Source organism: Parus major, chromosome Z (genome assembly GCF_001522545.3).
Source record: "Parus major isolate Abel chromosome Z, Parus_major1.1, whole genome shotgun sequence".
Taxonomy (NCBI): domain Eukaryota; kingdom Metazoa; phylum Chordata; class Aves; order Passeriformes; family Paridae; genus Parus; species Parus major.
In genome coordinates this window covers 46,852,768-46,880,759 of record NC_031799.1, presented here as the reverse complement: position 1 = coordinate 46,880,759, position 27,992 = coordinate 46,852,768, and the positions used below count along the sequence as shown (strand labels likewise).

Here is a 27,992-nt window from a genome sequence, read left to right as displayed (position 1 = left end):
GCATATGTCAGGCTGTGGTTTAGTCTAATAAAACATGTTTCAAAGGCCTTTATTAATAAACATAAGGGCAAGTCAGGAGGAAACCTTTTTAAGCTATTGCAGAAAGCTCTATGAAATAAAACTGTAAGTAAACTTCTAATTTTCATAGTCTTGATTTAGAAGATAATGTCTGTAACAATAGCAAAACTTTGTGTGCACCTATCAACGTAAGAGTATAAATAAATTAGATTAGCAATATCCTCTATGAAGAAAAACCTTCTGTCTTTTATACTTCCCTATCTAGGTGGCATAGTTTTAAAATTAGTTAATTTTTTTGAGATATTACAGTAGGATTCCAGTAACATTTTCTTCTCATCCCACACTTTCAATGTGTGCAGCTTTAATTGACATTCAGGCAATCAATCCACTCTTCCCAAAACACCACTTCCACTTTGATTACTTCTCTGCTGTGTGGTTTGCCTCCACAGGTCTCTCCCATCCCAGTCTTCTGTAATTCATTGAAATTGGCTGACTTGTCCAGTGAGCAGACCACACGTCTCAGGTGAATAGGCACTGTTTCCCTTAGAGTCTGTCATCTTGGCTACAGCCCGTGGGGCTGAGAACACTGTGAATTTTTCTCCAAAATTTTGAGGAAATTCCTTCCTCTGCAAGCACTGAAAACTTGAAGGGTTGGGTTATCAACCACAAGATGTTTAAAGGGTTAAAGGTCAGTCTAAAAACAGAGCAGAGCCCCCCTTATAGCAGGGTCTGCTGCATGCTGTCAGTGCAGGCACACCTGGAGTAATGCACCACTCAGCAGGGAAGTGGGGCAGCAGGAGCTGGCAAAGACAGGAAAAGAAGTTGTATTTATCTAAATACTTGACTCATCCTGGATCTGCGGAGAGCTGAGCTGCACAGGCAGCATACCTAGCCCAGGGAAGGGACAAGCCAGGGAGGCAGGGCACAAGGCTATCAGACCCCATTCCCAGAGGCAGATAGGGCATCTCTGTGTGCTAGACCCATGGAGCCCAGCTCCTTGGTTCAGGGGACATTAATTTTTTTTTCTAAAGAATATCAAGTCATCTTTTGTGACTTTGTTCCCAGCCATATGCCATGGATAAAACACTTTCAATATCATAAACTACAGAAAAGCCCTTGTCTCTTCCATAATGAATGGGAGTCAGAGAGAGGGATATCAGTGTAAAAACCCAGCACAGGAGGACTGTAATTGTGGGGCAGAGAGATGGCCAGAAATGAGGCTATCAGAAAACCCTATCATCCCCAGTAGAAGTCCACATAACATTAGGCCCTGCCTGTAGGCAGGCTGTGGTTGGTTTCATACAGAGATAAGAGTTTCTCTATGGAGCAAATTCACCAGCACAGAGTGATGCCAGGGCCTCAAAGCTAAACATTTCCCAGCCAAGAAGGAGACACACCTTGTGCTCCCGTGAACTTCCTACAGGAACCAAACTGGAGAAGCAGCTTCACTGTCCCACAATCTGATTCCTTGTCCCAGCCTGAGTCCCATGGGATGATGTCCTCCAGCTTTCAGAACCCCCACAGACCCTCATCTGGAGACAGGGTCTTCATCAGTAACAATGTTAAACACACACAGACATGGCAGGCTAGACCCTGAAGGCACCATGCCCTCTAAGAGAAGGCTTTTTCCTGACCAATTCAGAAGCTTTAGGTAACAGTGAGGGAGTGTGTTCAATTCATTATTTCTGGAGGTTTTACTCGTAGATAAAGATCTAATTCAAGCCACTATCAGAAAATGTATAAAAGCCCTGCTTGGTTGGGTCTTTTGCGCCTTGTCAGTTTCTGTCATGACACCACAACTGATATTTCCTCTGCACGATCAGCTGTAATCCTGAACTGCACAGGACAGGATGGGCTAAATGGGGAGAAGAACAAAAGAGTTTAAAACTCCTCTGACACCTCCTCATCTATTATAAAGTCTGACTTGGTCTCCTACAGGTCCCATAACTACAGCCTTGCTTACTGGGGCAGATGAACTCCTGTGACCACAGTTCCCCCTCTGGTCCTTTCCAAGTCATTTCTTACTGACAGTTGCTACTGATGACCTTCTGCAAGATGGGAGGGAAGTGATGACAAATTCTCTTTTCGTTAGCTCTCTTCTTCCTCTTCACTAACAACCTCCTTTGGGTCCTGAGGTCTCTGCTCTGCTCTCTCTTTCACATAGGCTGCCTTGATCTGTTCAAGTTCGCACAGCTCTGCCTCCAGCTCTTCCCTGTGCGTTGACCGGCGGTTCCTCAGCAGTTTCATGGGGAAGGGGTTTAAGTCATTGAAGGCAATGTTCATCAGCTTCCTACGATAGAAAGGACAGCTCCAGTCAACTTATTTACTGGCTGGTAACACATGGTAACAGATACATCAAGAGCATTCTGGGGTATTAAAGAGTAGATCAGACTTCAGCTCTATGACCCTAGAAGTCACCAAACAGCAGTCTTAAAGGAACTATTTCCCACACCAACACCAACCCAAGCAGTACTTCACATACACTTATACCATCCCACCTTTTAAGGTACCAGTGTGCAGCATCATTTAGGAGACAATGGATCAGATGCCAATTCTGATGGCCCGTCAGGGAGGAATATTCCTGATGCTGGGTCTTCTGCTCACAGAAATCTTCATCTCAGACACATTTTGTCATTCAAGGTGATGGGTTATGCTGTGTTCCCAAACCCCAAATACAGCTGAGAGAATTCCAAAAATCAGTAGCACAAGTACCAGCTGCTACAAGAAGAAGGCTGACCCATACTTTGTTGCTTGCTCTGCTGTAGCATGCCTTTTCCAAGCCGAAAAGATTTTAAGTAACACCATGAAGGGAAAGTCAAAAAGAGACAAATGGATCCATGTCCCACAGACCTATCAATGTATATGCGTCTCTCTTAATAAACTAGTCACAACTCTTGTTAAGCTGACCTAACAGGCAAGCAAGTACAAATACACAATGGGAGCTTGTCTACAACTCAGAGTCCTACCTGCCATCCGTGATCATCCTTGTGAAAAACCGTAGGTACTGGTAGATCTCCACACTGTCATGAATTCTTAGGATTTCCTCCTCGTTGTATTTAAAAATTGCAAGAGCATAGCGGAAAATGACCTGGAGGGTTGAAAGGTATTTGAGTGGATAAAGTTTTAAGGAACTGAAGGTCCAGGCCATCCTGGTATAAAAGATGGTGTTGGGCACACAGCACTACAATACAGACTAGATACAGAGTCTGTACTCCTGCTCTTAATAGTCTGCACAGGGCAGGCCTAAAGGAGTACAGAGCTAATCTCAAAGAGAATAACCATCTGTTAGCTAATTTGCAACCCCAGAGGATACCAGGCTCTACAAAAGGACCCCACAAGATTTCTCCAGCTCTTCCTTTGCACAGGGACAATGTAGGACTCACTTTTTCAGATACTGCCTGTCTTATGTCCCCTGTATCTGCAATACTCTCAATTGTGACACAGAGCAGGAGACCTATCAGAGAGATGTTTTGTAGCAGAACTACCCACAAAAAAGTACCAAGTGCACAGAATCAGGGACTAGGTCAGCCTACTAGCAGCAAGTACATAGAAAACAGGAGCTTGGAGTCAAGTCATGCCACCAAAATGGCAGGATAGGACAAATTATTAAACCTTATGTATCTTTGATAGATGTGTATGCCCATCACCCTGTCACTATGCCACAGAGGTGGTATAGATGGGAGGAAGGCCTAGATGGAGAGTTGCACCTTGGTTCCCTCATATAAGAAGGCATCCCACACTCGCAGGAGGATGTCGCTGACCAGGCTGTCCACAAAGGCCACCAGAAACCAGTTGAAGGTGATGAGTGAGACATCAATCTGATACTGCTCAAAATGAGCCATGAGGCGAGGCAGCTTCTCAGACAGGAAGTCTTTGAAGACTCTCTGATCTACCTAAAATTGACAAAAAAAGAAAACAATGAAGTCCTAGGCAAAAGCAGTCCTGCTGTTGGAGGAGAGGAGTGGTGCAACAGGACAATGGCTCTTGCATGTCAGGGTCATCACTGGTGCTGCCTTCTAGTGAATCACACCCTAGGAATTCCAGAGCATCCACTGTCACCCAACCCTTCAAATTCACTGAGCAGTGCACTTGTATGTGGCATCCAGTGCAAGGCATGGAGCTGAAACAAGGTCAAGAGAAACATATATTCTTCTAACCAATATGATTCCTTCCCAGTCTCAGAGTCAAGAGGGAAAATCTGGCACATCTTCCTGCACTGGTCTTACCAGGATTTTCTGTGATACCACGAGCATCCAATTGAATGACAGGCATTAAAATCTGCCCAGGTCTGAATGACTCTACATGGCCTAACAGACTGAACACCTTGAATACCTCTGACTTTGTAAACACAACTTGATCTTCTCATGTCAGCTTCTCTTTGTTGTCTGAATACTGTCTGTGCTTTGCTTCTGGTTGCATGAGCCAAAACACAGAAATTCAGTCAGCAAGATCCTTTTATAAGGTTTATAAAGGTTTCATCTCAGCAGAGCCATGCTTTCTAGAGGGTAAGTGCTAAAGAACAGGATCATGTTTAGGGCTTCCCTCTGCCATATCATATTAATGCCTTAGCTGTGCCAGCCCACTTAGCTGTAGCACAGGGGTAAAAACCATACAGGTAATATGCTTTGTCTTTAACATTTGAAATTTTAAGTTTCCCAGCCAACTCACTTTATCAAGCCAACCCACAAAGCATCACCTTAGATGTTCCGCTTTACACAGATCTTGGTTAGACTTTCAGATACCAGCCATGAGGTCAGAAATTCTTTCTAAAGAAGACTTCCAGCTGACAGCATTTTCTCACCAAATATAGGCAAGCCTCTTCAGTCTGTCATATTTTCCCTTTCAGTCTCTACATGAGATTTGAGACTACTGAGCGCTGTGTATTAAATCCCACAGCTAACACAACCTCCTCTGGATAGGCATTTTGCTGTCTTCAAAGTGATTAGACTGTTTCCCCAGTCTGTGTGTTGGCCTCTCCACCACCACACCACTGTCCCAGTAAATGTTAGTCAACAAATTCACTGGCATCATCAGTGACCCTCAGCTACTGACCCTTGAAGCTTCCTCTATTGTGGGCCCAGAGATAAAACCATGAAAGGGCCACACAGAACAGAGACACCAAGGTGACAGCCAGGCTTACCAGACTGGCCACTGATGGGTGTGGGTGATATGGGCACACATTACAATTCCAATAAACTACATGGGAGTTACCTTGTCTCTTTGTCTGCTGGGAGTACATAGTATATCTGACATAAGACACACTGAAAACCTTGAAATGCACTGATTTTGAATCAGGTGTGTAAGTTATTCACAGCATAACATTTGACATCAAAAGGTCAGAATCTTTTCTGATGTCCAGAGAGCCCCACAGTGCAAACTAACACCCTGCTTGATCATAAACTAAGGCAAATACAGTGAATATAAAAATCTCACCATTTTCATCCACATGTACATGGCACTCCAAAGATAGAGTGAAGCTTCAAAAACATCATCTGAAGGGCTGTAAAATAATGCCTTCCTCATACTCAGTCTACACATACCAGAATTTGCTACTGTGCCTCTATTAAGACTTCTTTAAAATAAGTAACTGTACAATTAATGGGCACTTTCCTTTTGACTAACCTGACTTTCATGTTATGACTCAGGGGTAGTAACGCATTTCCTAAAGCTGGTGGCCAATTTTGCTACATTGTGTGTGCTGGTCCTGTAACAATTTTGTACACTCAAGTCTCCAATACCTCTGCAATGGAAGGGATTGCAAGGTGGTATCACTGTCCTGTGAGAAACCAAATGCACAGCAGGTTGACTATTCACTTTTAAATCTTTACTGGAAATCACTGTATGGGACTCCAAGCAGATGTGAGGGTGCTCAGCTCACCTGTGACGTTATTAGTGTGTCACTGTAGTAGTCTGCCGGCATTAGGTTCTCCACAATATAGACTAGACACCAGAAAGCACTTTCCTCATCTTCTAGGACCAGAAGAGCAACAGCTGCCAATCTGTGATGGACAAGACATGGTGAGGGAATTCAATACTGCAGGAGGAGTCATCAACACAGGAATTGAGGAATACAAATGTGTTTTTGCATGTCTCCAGCTCCATTGGTATCTAAAATATCAAATGTGGCAGGACAGCCAGACAGAGGCAGGTGATCTGTTTCTGAAGGAACAACAGGGATCTGATTTTCTTTCCCACGTGGCCCTGTTGGAACACATGGAACTGGTGTTCCATATGTTCCATGTGACAAAGCCAGGTTTCCCAGCTAATGGAATGTTCTGTAGATCTGCTGAAGTTAGCAGTGTGCTCATTTGGGCTATTTCAGCAGAGGAAAGAGGTCACTCCATATTATGTGATATAGTTCCTCTCTCCATACATTCTTTTACAGCCCTGACCTCCTTCAGCTCTGACTTACTGCTTTTTAGACAGACTAGAAAAATGATACCTTATATTAAATTAAAGGCTCTCTGGAGGAAAGCTTCTATCGTTTCAGAAGACCATCCAAAAATCATCAGGAATAAATAGCTTACAAAGACCTTCCTCACATGAAAAGGTCCAACTAGAAATTCACTTCATACAGCAAATGCCTAGTGCCTTTCTACTTTGCAGTACAATTCTAAGAAATTTAGGTTCGCCCTTCCTACAGCCTGCCTTGGGAAGTGAAAGAAGCTTCTATATTCTCTGAATCTTCTCTTTTCCAGACAGAACAACTGTGGTTTCCTCAGTCTTTCTTTGTGTAATTTGCTGCAACTCCCTCGCATGTTAACACTTCCCAACATTTCCTCCAACTGTTCTCAGCAAAAAAGGGAATCACCAGGGTGTTCTTCTGCTTTACTACTTTACATTACTACTTCAAAATTCAGCCCCAGCCTTGTGGTGTTATTCTGGGACTGCTTCACTCTTCCTCCTATAGCTGTTCTTTCCTATTCTGTAACTATAGAGATGCCACAAAAGTGCATCCTGCTGCTTGCTGGATCCCAGTAAAAACAATGGATGAAAAATAAATCACCAAATGCAGAATTCTGCAAGTAAATACCTAGAGCTAGGACAGAACTGTAGAGAGGCAAGAGCCTGAGGCTGCTTGAATCACAGCCTAGAGTTATGTGTCTACAACTTTTCAGTGCCATTTCATGAAGAAGCAGCATACCTCGCTCCTCACCTGTTCAATCCCTGGCAGTATCCAATGGCAGGATTGTGCCAGGAGAATGCCAATAGCACCCTCCGGAGCTTGGGGATGAGCTGTGAGGTGGGAGAGGAAAAATGCTTGTTGTTGGTCAGTGTGCGGGGCAGGTCAAGCTCAATCTGCCGGCAGGCAGGGTGCTCAGTGCTCCTGCTCTGCTCCAGCAGCCGCTGGTAGTGGCCAGGCACACGGCTGCAGTGCCGGCTGACCATCCAGCTCCACACCCGCTGCCGATGCTCCACTGGAATGCCACTTCGGATCAGATTCTTCAGCTCTGCAGAGGGGTTCAGCTCTCCAATGCTGTTCCATCTGTCACGGAGGGGCTTCTCCACTATTTCCTGGCTCCGCAGTTTGTTGGACTTTATCTCAAGGGCTTGGATTTTGGCCAGGAGTTTCCAGTCCTCAATTTCATAGTCAGGTACAGTCATAAATCCATACTCATCATACTCGCTGGAGGGACACAAGGCAGTGTTTAGTTCAAATGACAGTGCTGCTACCTGTTCCAAGGACACTTACTGCTTGGGGTCATGCCAGCTACAGCCTGCTGCCAGGCTCACATCACCCATACCAGAGCATAAGTACTTGTGAGCATACACCCCCCCACCCTCCTCCCTTTCCAGGCTGCACTGAGATCTGAGAAATGCTCATTAGGCCTCAACTTCACTTTGTCGTGCTGTTGCTTAATATTAAATCTGTGTTTTGCTGATACCCTTACTAATGATTTTTTAAAAATTATCTCAAACGCTTGTTTGCAGCAGTTCTACCTCCCTTCTCTGGCAGCCACATGTGACACAGCCTACATCAGAGCCATGAAGACAAATGAGAGCCTGAAGCACTGGCATACACACACCAACTCAAGTGTAACTTTGCTCTGAGCTGCAGACCTACCTCATCAGACCCCTCATCAGTTCCTAAAGAAATACTGAGCTCACCCTGTGTACCTTCTCCCTACCCTGTCCCAGTGTAGAGACAGTCCTGTAGGAGTGGACTGGAAAGGCTTTGGGGCATCAGATCTAAGAACAGAGATCCACAGTCCCTTCTGATGTTTCTTTGTGTGGATGCTAAATTCTGACACTGCCTGTACAGATTACAGGCCGCAAGAGCTTCTCAGGCTGGCCCTGAGAAAGTAGTCTGGGAAAGACATGAGAAAGAATTTAAACAATCCTCAGGGACACAAAACAACCTTGCAGGTGTTGTTTTGTGTTCCTTGTTTTCCTTGCAGGAGAAAGTCAGGGGGGTGGTGAGCCCCAGTGACCAATGATGGTAATGTAGCAGTTTACTAACCAATAAGAGTTTCCTTTCTGTACTTTCCACGTATCTGTCTATAAAGCAGGCCTGCTAGCAATAAACAAAAGGATCCTCTTGTTCTGACTCCCTGAGAGTCTATGTCGTTCCTTCCAGCCGTTCCCAATCGGAACGACATCCTTGTACACAATGCAAATATCTTACTGATTAGAACATAGCAAGACTACAAATAGTACACCTTGTCAAAGATTTGTACACCATGTGGCCACAGGGTGGGAAACCTGTAAGACACCATTATATTCTTGACAGAGACCTAGCCTGGCCTAGGAGGTCTCATTTCCAGAGCTATCTGGAGAACCTGCGAGACTGACAAAACATAAAATGGGAACTGCTACAGAACAGGGGCCCTGAATGTGCAGGAAGGCATAAATACAAATGTAGGCCCCTGCCATAAAATGTTCTTAAATGTATCTTCCCTTTGCTGACAAGCTTCTACAAAGCTGTGGATATCCCCATGCTCTCAACTCTTACCTTACAGGATTCAAGTTAAAACTTTCTTCTGCTTCTTCCTTCACATCCCACTGCAGAGCTTCCTGGATGAGATTCTTCACCAATTCAGCATGTGAGCTAGGCAGGCCAGGCACAGCCTCCTGCAGCTTTCTTAAGACTGTCAGGTATTTGCTCTCCATCTGGCAGTTTCTTGCTTGCAGGCAGGCACACTGATGGGTAAACAAGAAGGAAAAGAGCTTGCTCAGTGGTAGTCCTTCCTGTGTTGCCACTGCTCTCTACTGGCCTGGTCTGCACATAAAGACAAGACTTCTGAAGAGCAAAGCCCCAGGAAACACATTTAGTAGTTTTCTACAACCAGTGGAACTGCAGCTATAAATGAATCACCATGGTCTATGAACAAGCACAAGCTTCAGTAGCTAGCATGCAACAGTGGTTGCTTATTGAATGGGAGACCTACTACATCATTGCCTGCTTTAAGTACTGCATTGCATCGGTGGATGCAATGCAGTACTTAAATGGCTGCACACCACCAGCTCAACTAAGGACACAGTCAAAGAGCCTGCACTGCATCTGAGTTCTCTGCCATCTTTTTCTGTCATCCTCAGACAAGTTCTCTACAACACATTGAGCTGTATCTTGATAAAACATACCACTCCAGAGACTGAGCTGTTAAGTATACCATTTTCAGGATACATGGTAGCACCACAGACTAGGTGACCACATGCCCCTCGGCATCCCCAGCCCCATGGCACTGGTACACATAATTTCTCATGCACTGGAAGCCCAACTGAGATCAAACAGCAGGACAGTACCTGCCACCACCTGAGTCCTGGACACAGAAAGCATAAAAAATGAATAAAGACTATTAGTGTACTACACAAGTGGGGAACTGAGGCCACACAGGTGACAAGACTCACCCAGTGTCTCACAGGAAGCTTAGTGAAGACTCCTATTCAGCGGGAAGCAGAAGTTGAAAACAAGAACAAAACAGAAACCACAGAGAATTAGGTTGCATATAGAGGGGACAGACAGGAGCATGGTTTCTTCCATACTACCACCTTAATCAGCATTTTGCCTCACACTCAGCATGTTGGCCTTGTATGATTACTTCCTTTTTGAAGGCTATGGCAGTCTCAGGATGAGAGGGCAATAAATTAGGAGGAAGGCAGGGTTTCAAAGAACTAGAAAGCAAACAGATGTAAAAATGACAATAACACTCCAGAAGCAGCTTTTTGCCCTGTCCCAGAATCCATGATTGTGAAGACATACCTGTGCACTCCCCCTCCTAAGGCCATACGGTGATCTCAGAAATGCTTGTTAGGCCTCAGCTTGATGAACAGCACCTGGGTTAAGCTCCTGTGCTTATCAGGAATATTGCCTTCTCCCAGGAATTGGTGCTACCTAATTTCTGTTTTTAACAAACACCATTTGAAGCTTACCTTTCTTGCAAACTCAAGTGGAAGAACATTTTTGTCATCAAATTTTCAAAAGTTACCAATTGCAGACAGGATGGCAAATTACTATGACTAAAGCCAATTCTCTTGTGAACCTATAAGCAGCATCCTAAGTGAAACTCTTTGAGCTCTCCTGGACCACACTGGGCTGTGACCAGCAACCTCCCTTTGACTGGGGCTTCTCAGAGCCAGAGAACTACTTGAGGGACCACTGCCAAACAATGATTACAAAGCCTGGGCCAATACTCCCCCTCCTCAAGGCTCACACCTTTGCCTGTTGAGAAGATCCAGACATGAGCACTTCACTGAGCTCAAGGGAGAATTCTCACAGGTACCTTGTATGTACTCTAGGTCTGAGTGAATGTGCTACAGAGAATGTACCTGGAATCTTAGATTCTTAATTATGTTAGGTTGGTAAGTAACTTAGGCCTAAAGTTAACTTTAGTTAACTAAAAGTGAGTTATTGTTGTGATTGCAGTAAATTCCACAGAATCTTTTGTAAATTGTTTTAATTCAGCCATTGTTTAAGTGCTGTTGAAATTTTTAGACCCAAACTTGTTCAAGTCCAGAGATAAGTTTTGCACAGAAGTCCACACTGAACCTTGTGGCTTGATGGGAGGGCCTCCCGTATTCCTTTTATGCTAAAGCTTTCCCATCCCTTTTCCATCCCCAGCTTCCATGTAGATTTCTAATTGATTTTAGTTTAAATGGACTGATTATAGTTTTTACTAGTATTTTTAGTACTATTTTTGTGTGCTTTAACCATCTAGTAAGTAGTAGAGTAAACCTTGGCAATGAGCTTTGCCACTCTTCCACTTAGATATTGAACCTGCTTTGCCTAACCTTTGCCAGTGACTCTTTAAGCAACCTAAGACACTCATTCACAGCAATACCTTAAAATCCAGGGAAGTAAATCCTAGGCAAAATCCACAGAACAAATGCCAGGACACACCTCCAGCCTTGAAAGTGGTTCAGTCTCAGAAAATAGGATTAGACAAGTCTGAGAGTAACCAGGTTTTTCACACTTACACAACTAGGAATAAAAATACAACTTAGGAAAATAGAAGAATTCTGATCTAACTGCAGGACTTCAAGTGTGCTGCCACCTGGCAGTGCCAAGTCCAGCAGAGAAACCATGACTAGATGGAGCCAGGACTCAGTCTGTCAGCTCTCAGGAAACTTTTCTGATTGCCTACACAGTGTTGCTTTTTTTATTTGCATAGCTGAAATACAGAAATCTGGGTTAGCACTTTTAAGACTGCTCTTTGCGGGTATTTTACTTCTGTTGGAGAATTAAAATGATCGTGTCTAATTTGGGAACAACACAAAGCAGTAAAGAGGTCACACTAAGAAAAAACACAAGAAAGCTTATTCCTTGCAGATCAAAATCTATTGCAGTGTCAACTTTGAAAATAAATTAGTAACAGTTCACACCAAGCAAAAAAGGTCATTTGGCCTTACCTTCATCAGAAGGGCCTTTTCATTCTCAGCAACACTTGTCCAGAGTCGAGTAACTTGGTGGATCTCTGAATTGAGAAACTGGTTCTGGGTTTTGTATGCATCAATATCATCCTGCCATGAAGCAAAACAGGCACATAAGGAGAATTCTTGAGAGGCTGTAAATCCCTCCCATTTCAGGGACACCAGATTATGTTAATAAAATATCTCAAAAATTCTGTGTTCTGAGGAGCAGACAGGACTCCCCAGTATAAATGTTGCCTAAAAAGGAAATCAAGGCACAAACAATATTGCCATGCATCAACAAGATTGGGAAAATGCTAAATGTATACATATATATTAAAAACCACAGAGAGATACAGATCGTATAATGCCAGGGATGCACTTAAATAATATTAAGAATATATGTGTTTTGTTTGCTTGATTGGTTTAATTTTGGTTGGTTTCTTTTTTTTCTTTTTTTAATGAAACAAATCTCATCCCCATGGCTGGCAGGAAAAATGAACACTTTCCACAAAAAGCGGCTCTTTCGGCAATTCTTCACCTCACACCAACCCGTAATTACAGCTGTGCACATAAAACAGCCTGCATATGAAAGAACCAGGATGTACTGGGAAACTGTTTGCAAGACAGCAACATAGAACAACAAAGTGAAGGCAGCAAGTCAGGCTGCAGCTGTGAAACAAAAGAAAAAAAAAAGAAAGACAAGAAAGTAGCAACCAGCCGAACTATATTCTGTGTTTACCGCAAAGAACACCCTCCCACTGAACCTCAAGGCATAAAAATGGGCCCAAAAGACCTGTGCCATCTCACACACCTTCAGATGCTCAATCTCCTCCTGCTGCTTATACAATGTCTCTACAGTGATAGTGTTGGCTTCTTGCAGGGGGTCAGAGAGCTCTCGAGCCATCTGCTCTGTCAAGGTCATGATGACTTCTTGTTTGGCATGGTTCTTCTCCATCAGAAGCTGCACGTGTTCCTTGAGCTCCTGGATATGGCTGTCTCTCAAAGTCAGTATCTGCTCCAGTTCCTTCTTTTCTTGTTCCAGAGCTTCCAGTCGACTTGTCAGATCTGCAATTTGTCTCACTTTGTGGCGCACCAGCTCCAGCCTGTCCTTATCTTCTGCTGCAGTGAGATACATGCTAGATACTCGCTTCTCCTGCTGGGCTGCCTCCAGAGCTTTGTGGAGAAGTTTGACCAGTTCCTGGAAAGGGTATGCAAAACCATCACATCACTGTGCTGTCCAGGGCAATGGCAGTATGGACAGCAAAGACCCAACAGTGAAATATCTTGAAATTGACTCCTTCAAGAAGGAAAACAATGCAGAAATCTTGAAACCACCATGACACCACAGTGAGAAGTTCTGCTCTCAGAGCTGGGCCTGAAAGGTCTCTGCAGCAGTTCACAGATGACTTGACATGGATGGCTAGCAGAAAAGCTGCTGCCCACACTGAACTCTGGCTTTCCTACAATCATTCTTGGGATGCCCAGCAGAGAACATGGAGGTCTGGTCAGCAGTGTGGTAAAATGGGAGGGAAATAATGCAGTCTGCAACTACCTGTGCTACCAGAAGGAAACTACCTGTGAAACCAGAAGGCATGGAACCTTGCCCCACAGCACGTTGTTGATTCAGGCTCTGCCATCTCAGACACTTCAGAAAGCAAATCAAGGGTGCAACTGACTGCCCAATATGGAACTTGGCTCTGCTGCCTCTTGGAAGAGCTACCAGCATCATTAGCAGAGAACCTGGCATTGCTCCATGCTTTGAAGAACAGTGTCATTCATGAGAGACAGCCCTTGCAGTGACCCATGCCCTGACTTCTAGAGTCAAATCACACCTTAAATGTGGGTCACTGTTCAAAAAGAATGACCTGCTGTTAACACCAGGACCCCACTCGCAGTTCTCACCAGTGTCATAGTACCCATTCAGGACTATGAATTAGTGAGCAATAGAGATGCACAAGCAAGACAACAGCAGAGTACACTTGGATTTGTTTTACCTCTCTCTTACACCTGGCTGCACTTCCTAGAAATGGCTGAAGGTCTTCTTTTGTGCTGAGCACACTCTGGCACACACAAGATGGTAACACCAGGAGCTTCAAATGGTTTCCCGTTACTGCCTGCTGGGCACTTCTCACACACAATGTGTAAGGGAGTCCCTGTGACCAGCCTCAGGATCCTGACCCTTTGAAATAGCAGTCCCTTTACCACACTCACCTTCTGTGACTTGACTTCCTCTGTGAGCGTCAGAATTTGTTGCTGAAGGACACTCACTTTATCCGCTGAGTTTTTCTCCCTTGATAATTCTTCAGAGCCTAGGAAGCCGCTGTTCATCCACCTGGCTCTCCTAATCCAGTTCAGCCTGGGCCCCATCCTCCCATCTTCCAGGGTCCCCTCCTTAACTGAGGGGAGACAGATTTAATTTACACAGAACTGCTTTGCTACTATGAACTCCCAAGTCTTGCTATAGAGACTTACAACAGTTCCGCAGAGAAGGCAGACAGGACATGGATACGGGATATGGAAAATTGACCCACAGGATTGTAACCAAAACAGTAGGGATAAGATACTGATATGGCCACAATAAACAAAATTGTGATGGTTGATTGTACCTGTTAACCCATCTTGCACCCTGCTCATCAATCTGGCCCACAGCAAATGGAAGTTACCACCATGGAAAGGTATGCATGCAGTGGAGCTGCCACACTCAGCCTGTGACCGTGCAGCAATTATACTTTAACCTCAAAGAAATAAATCTGGTGGATTTTACTTTTATTTAATTTTTTTTTGCCTCTGCAGAAGGTTTCAGTGATAGAAGATACAGACAGATGGATCCTGAAACAGATCCAAAAGAGTCAGTCTTGTGGGAACACAGGAAGAGACTTAAGACAATGTAACAGTTTTCATATCCCTTGAAAATTTGCCACTGTCTGCTTTACATTTCTTGCTAATCCCTGCTAGAAGGCATCCCATTCAACTCACACAGCTCAGTAATCACCTGGGCATCCTGTCTCCACTTCTGCCTCTTGCTCCTCATCCACATTCTCAGGATGCTCTTGGAATTCATCAAATCTAAAGACATTCACATTGTTCCCCCAGAGCTGCCTGGAACCACAAATATTGTAGACAGTGTTTCTGAAACAAGAAGAGATCAAGACAGCCTAGTGAACAGAAGTCATGATCACTGCAGCCAGCCAGTGCATGTTCAAAGTATTCAATGCCTTACCTCCCCTTACTTCCTACCCCTCCTCCCAAAACTTATCTCCTTCATGTGCTGAGAAAATGAACTCTTTATAGAATTGGTGGATTTGAGGAGAGAAAGGTTGTACCTGGTGTAAACCAGGAAGATGCCACAAAATCAATGCAGCACTTTTTTTAAATTTTTTTTTAAATTTTTTTTTTAAATTTACATTTTACCAATGTAAAATGAGACTATCTTTTCCCATGTGCTTGAGCCCTACACATAAAAACATCAGATCAAAGAGAGTGATCAAATGTAACAGTAGACCAACCACATTCTTCCCTGTCCTTTCTCCTTCCCCCTCCTCCTCATTCCCTCTCCCTCTCTCCTTTGCTTCCTTTAGCCATCCCTTCCCTTAGTTCACTGCAGAAATCCCCAGGTGGCAAGGAAAGCTGACAAGAGAAGCTAATTTACCTACAACACAGCCAAAACTGGGACAAATGATCACATCTGAAGCAGCCACAGGTCCTGTGCTCTGAAACATTTAATAAATAACCTTGCCAAAAGTTATTTACAAAGTCATAAGCTAAAATGTAGTAAAGAGTTTCAGGAACAGGTCTGCAGTCAGACCCAGGAACTGTTTGTTACAACTGCTGCTATCAGATATTGCCAGAAGCACTAAAAGATATCTTTATAGAATCATGGGAAACTACAAATGTAGTTTGTGTAAAACCTGTACCAGAAAGTATGCATAAAAGTAGTTTTCGTCTTCTCCTATGCTGTCTTTCAGCTAAAACAAAACAAGTCCCTTGTTTTGAAATCTATAAAAGACTAAGTGCTCACTGCTTTCCTGAATGTAGATGAAGCTGCCATTTAGATACTGTTATAATTTTTCCTTGCTACTATAAGACTCCAGAGCAGACGAGCAGACACTGCTTACCTTGGAGGACATACTGCTGTGTAAGACTAGCAGTCCTTCAGTCCCTGTAGTGCGTAGTTAGTACTCATCCAATGCAATTTTCCTACTTTTCTATACCTAATGCTGCACTGTTTTCCCCATGAGACTATACCAGCTCTCAGGGATCTAGATGTGCTACAGCCTGATAGTGATAGAGCCTGGAGAAATGTTTCCTGAACAAGGGGAGCAATACAACTTGACGCTGGAAAGAGACAATTGTTACTCAAGCTCACAAAAGCAAAGCATGGGAGCAGGGGCCAAAGACACGTTTGAGTTATTTTTAATCAGTGTGAGTAGGAGAGAATGCATAGCCTGAAAAATAGAACAGCTGACTTTGAGGAACTACAAATGTACAATGTGTAAGTAGTTGGTGTAAAACCTGTTCCAAAAAGTATGCATACAGGTCTTTTCTTTCTCCTCCTTTGTTGTCCATCAACTAAAACAAAACAAGTCTCATGTTTTGTCTATAAAAAGTCTATAAAAGATTCAGTGTCTGCTGCTTTCCTAATTGTGAATGAAGCTGCTAACATGAAACCCTGGTCTCATGGGGGATCTTTCTTCATATAAGCATCAGATTGTAGCTGCAGCAGTGGTGGTAAAAAACCTACAGGCAACTTCCACACCAACAATATTTGGCAGGTGCCTGGCTGCCTACCATACCTATGGCCAGTTACCCATTTTCATTATGTGTAAATAAGTGACTAGGAAACACTTATGGAGATACTGATGAGGCTGTCTTTGTGAAACTGTAACTGCCCAAGACTTGTAGCTTTTAACCTGATGGGGCTACCCACTGCAACAGCGGATTGAAGCTGGCAGTAGGAATATTAACAAACTCAACAGGCAAGAGTGAGCTGTGCAGCTAGGCCATGTTACTGGCTCAAGCTTCTTTTCTCTGTAGTTCTTGTTTTGAAGAATACACTACACTCAGGGGGTCCATTGAAACCAATGGAAAGAGCTCATGGGCTTCTATGACTACCTACTGAGTACAGCTGAACCTGACCATGTGCTCTTCCAAGACTGTTCTGCAAGACTGCTTTGCACATGTGTCACACTCTAGGTATGCAAAGCACTATGAAGAGATCTTAACCAAGTCCTAGGTCTGCTACCAGGATCTTTGCTAAGAAAGCTAGATTATGTGAAATGCATCAGAACAGGAGGATGTGAAAGACCCACCTGCAGGAAGTTTACTTTGGCTTGGACTAGCCTCCAAAAAGGTGCTTCACATTTCCCACACATAGGCAAGAGTCCCATTTCACACAATACATGGCAAGCAAAGAAGGCACACACTGTCAGGCAAGCATGCCAATTGCACTGCAGTTCTCTTCATGCACTTACTGTATCTCTGTCCATGGATGCTTAAGGGAGATGTTCTGCAAGGCAGTAGATGTTTGGGGTGCAGGCAAAGATGCTGCCTTTAAACCCACTGCTTCTGTTGGTGTTTTCACAAGAGGCAGAAAGTCTTCATTGTCAACTATATCTATAAATGTAAAAACGAAATAGGACATAAAAGCAAATAAGCAAGGCAGAATTCCATTGGACTTTGGGTCCTTCATGTAACCAGCCAGCCACAACGATTTACTACAGGTATACATTACATGTTCAAGTGGTCAGGTGGAACAAGGACAGCAGAATACGCTTCCTTAATTTTAGGTCAAATTACATAAGTTTCCATGTACAAACAGAATTATTTACTCAATGACAATCAAGTGATTTCAACCATATATGAGCATTACTAACCTTAAACAATCAAACTTTAACTGCCCAAAGATATAAGGAGGGAGAAGTTTGCTGTCCTCTTCCCACATTCAAAACCACATTTGATAGTTTTAATGTGCGAATAACACTCTGCAAGCACAGTTTATTACCAAATTTTTCCCTGCTGTAGCAAGATGCCAGAACCTTTTAGAGCAGACACTTACTAGGGAGGGGATTATTTGTTTCAAACAAAATGTGCATCTAGTCATTACTAAACAGGTAACAGTGGATCCCCTGATCCACTGACCTGTCTATTACCACTTCTGGAATGGACATCTTCAGCCCACTGCTGGAAAAAACACTTTGCTCTAAATATCAGAGCCTTACAAGAGTGATATATCAAATGTGCATATTTCACATGTGTGAGGAAAATTAAGATGATCACAAGACACCTGAAAATCTCCAAACATATGCTGTGGATTAGGAGGCAGCTTACTCACTTCCATACATAATAAGGCAGAACTGTCAAACATTGGCAAAGCCCTGATAGCTGGCACCTGCATTTAAAAGCCTGGCCAAAACTTCTACCCACTTCCAGATGAGGAACGCCATTCATCACCAGGGGACTGAAAGCAAAAGAAAGACTGTGCAACACCTACTTGTTCTTCCAGCCAGAGGTTCATTCACGAGCTGTGTGCTGCCCACAGGAAATCTGCTCTGAGTGTTGCAAAATTCCCAACGTCTCATTTGCAGCTGCTGCAGCCAGTACATCATTGCCTGTTTGCTGATTGCCTAACATAACACAAAACAGGAAAGGGAGTGGAATCATCTCATCAACATAAGACACATCCTGAGGAGATGACCACCACTCTCCTGCGCAAGCCAACAGAAAAAAAGGTCAGCTGCATCCAGCCTATGTTGTATCTGTGTCCTCTGGTCCTAACACTGATTTGGGAGGACAGAGTAAATCTTCAATATGGCCTTCTCAGTGGACCACTGACCTAATTTTAAATGTGTTTTGGTTTATTACAGTCCAAGACTAAGCAGAAATGTCACAACCATTTTAGACAGAAAGCATCCCCAGAACTTTTTAACAATGACTTATACAGAACTAAAAGTCTAGCAAAGAATCCTCCTGGAGCAACCACTTTAGACAGGGGAGTTCATTTCTGTTCAGTAAATTACATGTGGACTACAGGACTCCTCAGTTACTTTAATTTAGCACACAGTTAGGCTTTTATTCCTACTCTGTTAAACAACAGCCATCTCACAAGTAAGGACTCCCAGACTTGCCAAAGCAATGCAAGTAATTTAGGTCCAATTTAGCAATCCAAGCTAGGAGGACTTAGATGAAACTCAAGCTAAGAGATACCTTAGTACAGATTTGTCTCTTCTGACTGGGAATTTTTCATTACCTTCAGAATAAAAGCTCTGCTTGGTGTTCTGATCTCAAAAACTCCTTCCCCATTTTCCATTTTGCAGTCAAAGCTGGCACAGGAGAGATCAATAGACCCCAAGGGATTAATGTCCTGGGCAGTTCTGTAGTATAGTAAGCGACATTTGTTTTCATCATAAAAGAACCAGCGAGACTTCCAGGTCTTGATTGGCCCCTTGATGCCCAACTTATTTAAATAGCCACAAAGTTTTTTTCTGGATGTTTCTGTGCTGTTCTTCAGTGGTACATTTTCCTGTTCTCCAGGAGAAGGAAGGATGTCTTTCTCTCTTGCTGAGGTTCCATTGCTGCTGTTAATGTCTGGATCTGACTCCACTAAATCACCTGGAGCAGCAAGGGTACATGCTCCACTTTCTGGTCCTTTCTTCATCTCTTTAAGGAAATAGACTGAAACAGGAAATTCTCTAGGTAAATAAGCCAATCCCAATTATATAATTACTTTTATAGAACCTGCAGACAATAGAAAAGGAAGGAACAAGCTCAGGTCTGACACATGACAAAAAAAAAAAATACTTCACAGCTTTCAAACTACCCAGCCAAGGTCTCCAACTTTACTTTTGGTCATTGCTCCCTGCCCTCCTCTGCTCAGATGACCTCTAATACCTGTTTTCTCCCTTTTTCATTCCTAAACTAGGGTGGACTAGCAGCCAAGAAACAGCCATAATCTCTTGTGTGAAAAATAACTATAGCCTGTGGGCACACCAAATCAATAGCAATAACTGGGGCATTTGGTACTTAATGTTAAGGAACAGCTGCAGAAAGCATGGCAAGATTACAAGGTCTGGAGGTAGGCACATAGTCAGGTCAAGGAATGGCAGGTAAGTGTGTCCTGGTATTCACACTGAATGTCCAACTAATATTTTAAACCATGGCCTCTGGAGGAAAATCCAGCGTTATGCAGCATCCTTATGAATAATTTGTGTCAGCTGACTATAGTTGTTAAAATGCCTGCATATTACGTGTTAGTTCTTCATCCAGTAGGATGGATTCATATGACAGATTATGCACCAGAGAAAGTAATTCTGTGATTGTTGCAAAAAAGACTTGATTGTTTTAGTGATCAAAGTAACCACCTGAGTCCCAGAAGTATAAAAGGAAAAGATAAAACTCAGGCTGGAAGGGATCTTTGTAAATCTCAAGTTCAGCTTCTCTCTCAGATGTAAAAGCTGTAGCCAGCTGTATAGGCCCACATTCAGGTAATCTTTTCTTTATGTAAGGATGGTAATTTTGCCATGTTTCCAAGCATTTTTTTCAAGTGCTTAAGCATATGACAGGTGTGATTTTTTGCTCAGAACTGCAGATACCCAAAGCTCCTGTATAAAGAAAGCTAACAACACTCCAGAAAAGTATCTATAAATAACTTCTTGCATTTTTTGAAATTCCAGTTCCAAGCACTAACATAGCTGAAGCAAACATGTGAGAAAATAAACTACTGCAGTGTTAAGTTACTCTGAATCCAACTACAGACACAAAACTATTCAACACAACATCCAGCTGTATGACATGTCAATGAGATAATACAATGGAGCACAATGAGATGTTTCCCAAGCCGATCTCTTTCCTCTGCTCTTAGGAACAATTTGTTCTCATGACTGAAAGAAGGTTTAGCGCTGACTATGGCACATCATGTTTATTGCTGCCCCCTCCTGTTCCCACATCAGCTTTACAGACAACTATCAATAATCACTTTTTGTGAAAAGCTACTTAAATTCTTTTGGTTCACTCCCATGACGCTGTGGATCATATACTGAACACATTCACAAATGCCAACAACAAGCACTCCTTGAGAAAGTGTCACAGGAACTAAGCTTCTGAAACACACAAAAAAACTTCATTTCCAAGTTAATTTTACTTGTTACAAAGAAAATATCAGAAGAAACAAACACTTTCAACTTTCTCAAATAGATGCCGGGGCTTTTATGTCAGTACCAGTGTAAGTATCTTCTGTATCCTCTGAAGATTCCATCACACTTCTGCTTCTTGCCAGGGTGATGGTCCATGTTTCCACACCATGAACAGGACCAAGTAAGCATTTTAGGTAATTTAATTTAGGTTATTTGGCAAGCATTAGGTTTAAGAACCAAGTAATAAGGAATCATGTCAGAGCTGCAAAGACCTCTAGATAGGATCTCACCTCCTTAATGGAAGTAGAGAGGAGCTCCTGGAAGTCACCGTCTCCTGGCATAGAGCTATTGCTGCAAGCACCACCAAGCAGGTACCCACAGCCTCCAACAAATCCAACAGCAACAGAAAACTAGCGTCTGTCCCAGGTTTTCTTCGATTCAGTCGCTGCCGCGGAGCTGTCTGAAAGATATATTTACCCGAAAACTACCTTGACACTGACTCACCAATAAAAACGGATCAGGGTGGACCCTGCATAAACCTTTCCGGAGCTGCTGGTGCGATCAGCACAAGGCAGCCCCCACCGCCCCTCCCCGAGCCTCCCGCAGCGCCGCAGAAGCGGCGCCCAGCCCAGCTGCACCGCACGGGGTACCAGCGACGGCGGCCGGAGCCTGGCACGGGGCTGGCCTGAGCCTGGCACTGCTTGTACCAGCGCCCGGCTGGGGCGGGGGGGCATCCGAGCCGCTCGCCGGTCGGGGATTTTGGGAGGGGGGCCGGAGTGGCGGCGCGGAAAGCCGGGAATACCTGCGGTGGCCGCCGCCCCGCGCTTCCTGCCGGGCCGGTCTGCGGCGGTGCCGGCGGGGCGGGGCGGGGCCCGGCCGGCCCCGGGACGGCGGCGGGGACGGGGCGGCGGAGCGAGAGGGCAGCGCGGTGTGGGACGTCAGCTGCAGCCGCGGGAAAAATAACAACAACAATATAGGGCATTTCAGACGGGTTTCGGGAAGAAAATTATTTTTCAAGGTGATGTGACCCGCGGAAAGCAAGCAGGCAGAGGGGCACCGCTCGTGAGCTAGACAGGACCAGCAAGTGCCATCTGCCATGAGAGAACTTCTCTCCAGAGCTGCAAAACCACCGGGTGGTGGATGCAGACGTGCTGCGAGAGCCGCGGCTGTACAGTCAGCTGGGGCAATTCAGCTCAGTCAAGCACATTTCACAGGGTAAAATGGTGACTTGGGACACTGGAGGCCGATAGGATCAAGCTGCGACAAAGGAGGAAGCCTCTGGAAAAGGTACTGCGAGGAATAGGTGTGTCAGACCACCCTAAGGAAGTAGGGCAGGTCTTGGGGGCACAGGGAACAAGGTGCACAGCACAGCCAGGTTCATGAGCTCTCTGACAGCTGCCTTTCAGCCTACCAAGTGCAGCCAGGCACTGCTGGCCTTGGCAGATGCTGTACTGGCCCGGGAAGGCACTTCTTATGCCTTTATCCCAAGAATAAGGAATCTGGGTGGCTTTAATTTTTCTCATGTGCAATGATAGCTGTGGCTTTTCCACTGGTCTCTAAAAATACCCCTCTCTGAGTTTAGCAAGTTTTACTGAGTTTTATTACTGACTTTAGCCAAGTTTAATACCAGAACAGCAAAAAGCAAACCTGTCCAGGTGTCTAAATAGCCCATCTTTGCAGTGGCTTAAAATGCCAAACTGTAGAGCACATAAAGCTGATTACAGCATACAAAATTTACAGATTGCCATAGACAAAACCAATTTATCTCAAATTGGTCTTTTCTTGGTATTTGGCCATTAGACTGGATCACAGAATCACAAAGAATCACAGAATTGTTAGGGTTGTAAGTGATCTCTGGAGACCATCTAGTCCAACCATCCCTGCCAAGGGAGGATCACCTAGAGCAGAATGCATTGAGGATTTTGATGTCTCCGGAGGCAGAAACTCCACAACCTCCCTGGGCAGCCTGTTCCAACTTCCTCTGCCAACTTCAACATAAAGAAGTTCTTCCTCATGCTGAGGTGGAAGTTCTTGTGTTTTATTTATGGCCATTTCTTCTCATCCTGTCACTGGGCACTACTGAAAAGAGTCTGGCACCATCTTCTTGGCACCTGCATTTTAAATATTTGTATATTTGATGAGGTCTTCTCTCAGTTTTCTCTGGACTAAAAAGGCCAAGCTCCCACAGTCTCTCCTCATAAGAGAGAAGCTTCAATCCCCAAATCATCTTTGTCGCCTCCACTGGACCTTCTCCAATAGCTCCTTGTATTTCTTAAATGTCATCAGTACTGACTGATGGGAGTAAAGCTCCACTAGGAAAAGGGGGAAGTGTGAAGGGTATAACTGTGGTTGCAAGAAGTTCTTCTTCCCCCTGAAGGCTGAACTACCTTCTCCCCCTCTGCCACAACTGGAGGGACGTGGCAGAGTGTGACAGCTGTGGCATCATGGCAGCACTAACCTATGTGAAGGCTTGTCTGTAAGTGCCTTAGAAGTCTCAGCTGGAGTTCTTCAGCTGGTTAGTGCACAAATGACTCCAAAAGAATCATTCTCCTCCCACTGTCATCCCACTGGCTCTGGCAAGGTTGCACATCATGTGTCCAGTTCTGGGCCACTCACTCTGAAAAGGACATTGATGTGCTGGAGCATGTTCAGAGAAGGGAACAAGGATCACGGAAGGACCAGAAAACATGTCTTATGAGAACTGGCTGAGGGAGCTGGGGTTGTTTAGTCTCCAGAGGAGGAGGCTCAGGGTGACCCCATTGCTCTCTACAACTCCTGAGAGGAGGGGGTAGTGTTGTGGGGGTCTGTCTCTCCTGTCCTGCCTGCAGCGAGAGGACAAGAGGAAATGGCCTTAATCTGAGACACGGGACATTCAGATTAAACATTAGAAAAAAAATTATCACTGTCAGGGTGCTCAGGCACTGGAATAGGTTTCCCTGGGAGGCGGTGGAGGTCCCCATCCCTTGTGTTTAACCATCTGGATCTGGAGATGTGGTGTAAAGGTTACAGTGGCAGTGCTGGGGGAAATGGTTGGACTGGATGACCTTAAAGCTCTCCTCCAGACACGGTGATTCTGTTATTTGTGCAGGCTCACAGGGAGCCGAGCTGCTCAGGACACGCAGCGCCGGACTTCCCGCCTCAACCACGGCCGCCCTCAGCGCGGCGCTCCCGCACGGCCCGGGGAGGGAAGGAGGGCCCGCGCTCCGCCCTGCGAGCGCGACACCGCGTACGGCGCCTGCGCACGCCCGCCCGCGCTGCGCGACATGGCGGCGCTCTGAGGGCTGCAGCTCCCGGCCTCCATCGCTACCTGGCCTCCATCGCTCGCTTCCTCCGCCATGAGGAACCTGCGGCTGCTGCGGGCCGGTGGGTGCCGCTCCACCGCCGCCACGGGCACCCCGCAGTGCTTCTGCCTCGGCGCCGAGCCCGGCGTGGTTCTCGTGGGCTCCCAGTACGGGCTCGTGGAGCTGCGCCCCGCCGGGGACTCGGTGAGAGCCGCGGCTGCGGGGCAGGGTTCTGGGGCTTGCCGGCGTGTTGGGGTCGGCTTCGGTCGCAAAGCTGGATTGAAGCGTTTGTGCCTCCGCCAGCGGGAGCTCGCCAGGAACTCGTCTCCTGATGAGGCTCCCCTTTCGCCGCGCTGTCTGCGGGTTCTTGGACCCTCCCGCTGCTCCCCGCCGCCGCTTGCTGCTTTCTTACGGCCCCGTGGAAGCCGCTGCTGGGTGATCTTGGTGGCTGAAGATGCTTTTTGTGCTTCTAAAATACTAAATCTGCCTTTTTAAGAGCGTGGCTGTGTTAGACGCGTGTCATTCATATGGTTTAGTCTTAAGCACGACCTGGCGAATTGTTGCATCCGGACAAGTTCACAAAACAGAGCCAAGCAGGCAAAGAGATAGTGAAGAGTACAAGAGAAAGTTTTTGGAACTTTGCACTAGGAGGGGGAAAACCCCAACATTCCGCTAAAGTTATAAAATGCTATTGACTTAAGAATTCCTGGGTTAGAGTGGGGTTGCTTTCTTCTCAATGCAACTCTGAAGTATCTAACTTCTTCAGTACATTTAGTTCTGAAATTAACTGACAAAAAAACTTTGGGGCTTTCCAGGAGTTTAATTTTCAGACATTGCTGTCCCCTTAACCATCCAAATGATTTTCCTTAGAAATTGTTTTATGCTGTGTCTAAGAAGTCTGCATGCTCCATTAAGAGCAGTGTGACACTTTAAACACCCACCCATGCACCTCTTAATGTTGATACTGTGGTGAAGTATGAAAAGGGTGTTGTAAGACAATTAGCAGGGCAAATTGGAAGTTGTGTATTGTTTGCTTCCATGTATGAGTTTTCTCATTGTCTTCTATCACCTTTACCCTAAGAGGATCTTCACAGTTTCCTGTGGATAAGTGAAGATAAGTACTTGCAAGCTGGCTTTTTTTATGGTGCCTTTCACACACTCTCTTCTACTCTCTAATGCTTTTTGTAACTGCAGTAGGATAAAATATACCTATGGCTTTACTCTGTCGTTTCTGAAAAAATCCCAGTGAGATGGTGTGTAATTAGTAAATCATTGGCCTTTCTGTATCAAGGTGTCAAGAGAAGTCTCCCTGACTGTGGATGGGTTCTTGCCTGAAGATGGAAGTGGCTGCATTGTGGGTGTCGAAGATCTTCCAGAGCAGGAGAGTGTGTGTGTTGCTACAGCAGCTGGAGACATCCTACTCTGCAATCTGAGCACAAAACAGGTAACATGGCAGGAAAGACTCAACAGTACTGAGGAAATTCAGAGAAAAGAGTAACACTAATAATTTCTTTAGGAGCCAATTGTGCACTCATTGCATCCTGAGCTGTGGCTAGTCTCCATTCTCTGGGCATACAAGCTGATTTTTTGTGATAGCCTTGAGAATGACTAAAGACAGAACATATACTTATGTTATATAAGAAAAGAAAGAACTGGAATTGAAATGACTGTTTGCTTGTCCACAGCCTGGATCCTCTAAAATTTGCTGAGTGAGCTCCCAGCAGAAAAGGATCTGCGGGAGAGTCTTACAGAAGCAGGATATTGCTGAGACTAGGTAAAGAATGAAGTAATCAATTCATAATTCACAGTGTAGCTACCGTTTTATCCATTGATACATGTTTACATGATGTAGGATATGGCAGAAACTGAGATACTTGCTTTCTGTGTCAGATTTTTATCATCTTCAGCAGGACACTTAAACACCACAACAGCACCCTCTGAATCAGCTCCCACAATACCAGTCCAACAGTGCAGGTTTAAGTGGGCACGAGATGATAGTGCTCTGTTAGCTGAGTTAGCTGTAAAATTGTAGTTATTTGTAGCATGTCTGTTTTGGTTCATGCTTGCACATGATTTGCAGATACCACTTAAATATGCAATTAGCTGTATCTGAAAAATGTGTCCTGTAGTGCAACTTACAACATGTCGTAAGGAAATGAGAATTATCAGAGTTGTGATAAGGAGACTTTTTTTGCAGTGGTAGATGCATCAGAGAACAGGTTTAACTTCAGATTCTTTATTTTATGGCATTTTGGCTTACTGTTCCAGTTTTTTGCGTTACTTTCTAGTCTTCTCTTGGCGCAGTCTGAGCACCAAGAAAGAGGTCTGGAAAATTCCTCTGCTTATTCTGAAACCCTCTCTATGTGAGTGATAGTTACTCTGTTGACCAGTGCCCAGTCTCACTTTTCTTACCTGAAAAGCCTAATTCCTTGAATGGCATCATCTTGCTGTTTATCACAACGAGTCATGTATTTGTTGTTCTGTTCCATGCCTTTTGCAAATCAGGTTACCCATGCATAACAAAAGCTCTGCCTACTGCTATTCCTTGCTTATGATGGCCCAGTAAATCTAGCCCAATTTTCCACAAACTTTGACATTGACATGCAGTTACACACAGTTGTCAAGGTCAGTATACACAAGCTGGTCAGAGTTTACCTTTTGGAATTCTCTAGGTAAGAATCATTATTTCTGTGTTCTGTTACTAAAGAGTATTTACCAAGGTAATCACAGGCCCTGTCAGGCCATATTAGTATTGACAGAACATATGCTGACATAAGACTGAGAGTTGCAGAATAAAGCTCTTTGTAAAACTATGTATGCAGGGAATGTCCTAGACTCCACATTACCTGAGTTCTCATTCATAAACGTCCTGGAACCATTTTTAGTTAGAAATGTTTCTTTTGTTTAGTTGAACACAAAGTGTAAAGTTAGACTTTTGACTTTTCCAAGTAGAAGGCAATTTTCTTTTGCCTTGGTGGCTGCTTGCATTTGTGCTGGGATAGTGCTGCACTCATGTTTCTGTGATCTTATTTTGGTCTTGCAGGTGGAATGTGTTGGAAGTGTGGACAGCGGTCTGAGTATCATGAGCTGGAGTCCTGACCAAGAGCTTGTTTTGCTTGCAACAGGTATCAACAACAGCCATAAGATTTCTGCCTGTAAGAGGGAAACTCCAAGGCCAAAGCACAAAACATAACTTAGATCAAGAGAGAGAAAGAAAAAATTACCAAATTTGGACTAGGACTTAAAAGTGGAAGAAACTCTACGAGATCCTATACATTAGTTTTCATTTCATGATTCATAAGGTGGTTCAGAGATCCAAGAAAAAATTGGTTAGCCCCAAAAAGCTGCTTTGTGGAAGAATTTTTAGTCCCTAAAATCTTCCCAGGTTGTACATTTGATCTTGCCTCAAAAACATAAAGAATTCTTTATATCACCACTTGACTTCTTAGTAACAAAAACTGTTTCTCGGCCTTTGGTAGGAAAAGTATGTGTCACAAGCCCTAATTAACTACAGGTGTGACTCACCTAGAAAATAAAATTAGCCTCAGGCAAAAGAGAATCATAGAGTTCTTGAGACTGAAAGGGAACTCTGGAGATCACCTCTTCCAACCACCATGCTCAATGTGTATTACCCAGAGCAAGTTGTTGGGGGATTGTATCCAGTTAGGTTTGAGACCACACAACTCCTGTGGGCATCCTGTTTCTATTTGTAACT

At 44.4% G+C, this 27,992-nt stretch overlaps 2 protein-coding genes across 4 annotated transcripts in view; one reads left to right on the top strand and one right to left on the bottom strand.

The window, feature by feature from the left end:
- Positions 1-18: 18 nt before the first annotated feature.
- Positions 19-21,864, bottom strand: TBC1D2 (TBC1 domain family member 2). 2 transcript variants are annotated; one of them, XM_015615278.1, is made up of 15 exons: positions 21,799-21,864; positions 21,287-21,456; positions 19,115-19,539; positions 18,359-18,491; positions 17,340-17,481; positions 14,861-14,997; positions 14,080-14,264; positions 12,680-13,066; positions 11,866-11,976; positions 8,972-9,159; positions 7,175-7,645; positions 5,897-6,017; positions 3,726-3,911; positions 2,985-3,106; positions 19-2,308 (listed from the first exon to the last, which is right to left on the bottom strand). In XM_015615278.1, exons 3-15 carry the CDS (start codon positions 19,520-19,522, stop codon positions 2,107-2,109), a joined length of 2,793 nt encoding a protein of 930 aa, XP_015470764.1. In that variant the 5' UTR covers positions 19,523-19,539; positions 21,287-21,456; positions 21,799-21,864; the 3' UTR covers positions 19-2,106. The 2 variants fall into 2 exon arrangements, with proteins under 2 accessions (XP_015470764.1, XP_015470763.1); XM_015615277.3 differs by lacking the exon at positions 21,799-21,864 and having other exon boundaries at positions 21,287-21,761.
- A 2,372-nt stretch (positions 21,865-24,236) lies between these two features.
- Positions 24,237-27,992, top strand: part of ELP1 (elongator complex protein 1) — a 33,544-nt gene continuing 29,788 nt past the window's right edge. Inside the window, exons 1-3 of one of the 2 annotated variants that reach the window (XM_015653235.3) lie at positions 24,237-24,481; positions 25,569-25,721; positions 27,321-27,402. In XM_015653235.3, the coding sequence (XP_015508721.1) occupies positions 24,332-24,481; positions 25,569-25,721; positions 27,321-27,402 (385 nt within the window). In that variant the 5' untranslated portion in view covers positions 24,237-24,331. The remainder of the gene's footprint in view (positions 24,482-25,568; positions 25,722-27,320; positions 27,403-27,992) is intronic. The other variant, XM_015653234.2, reaches the window with a different exon arrangement.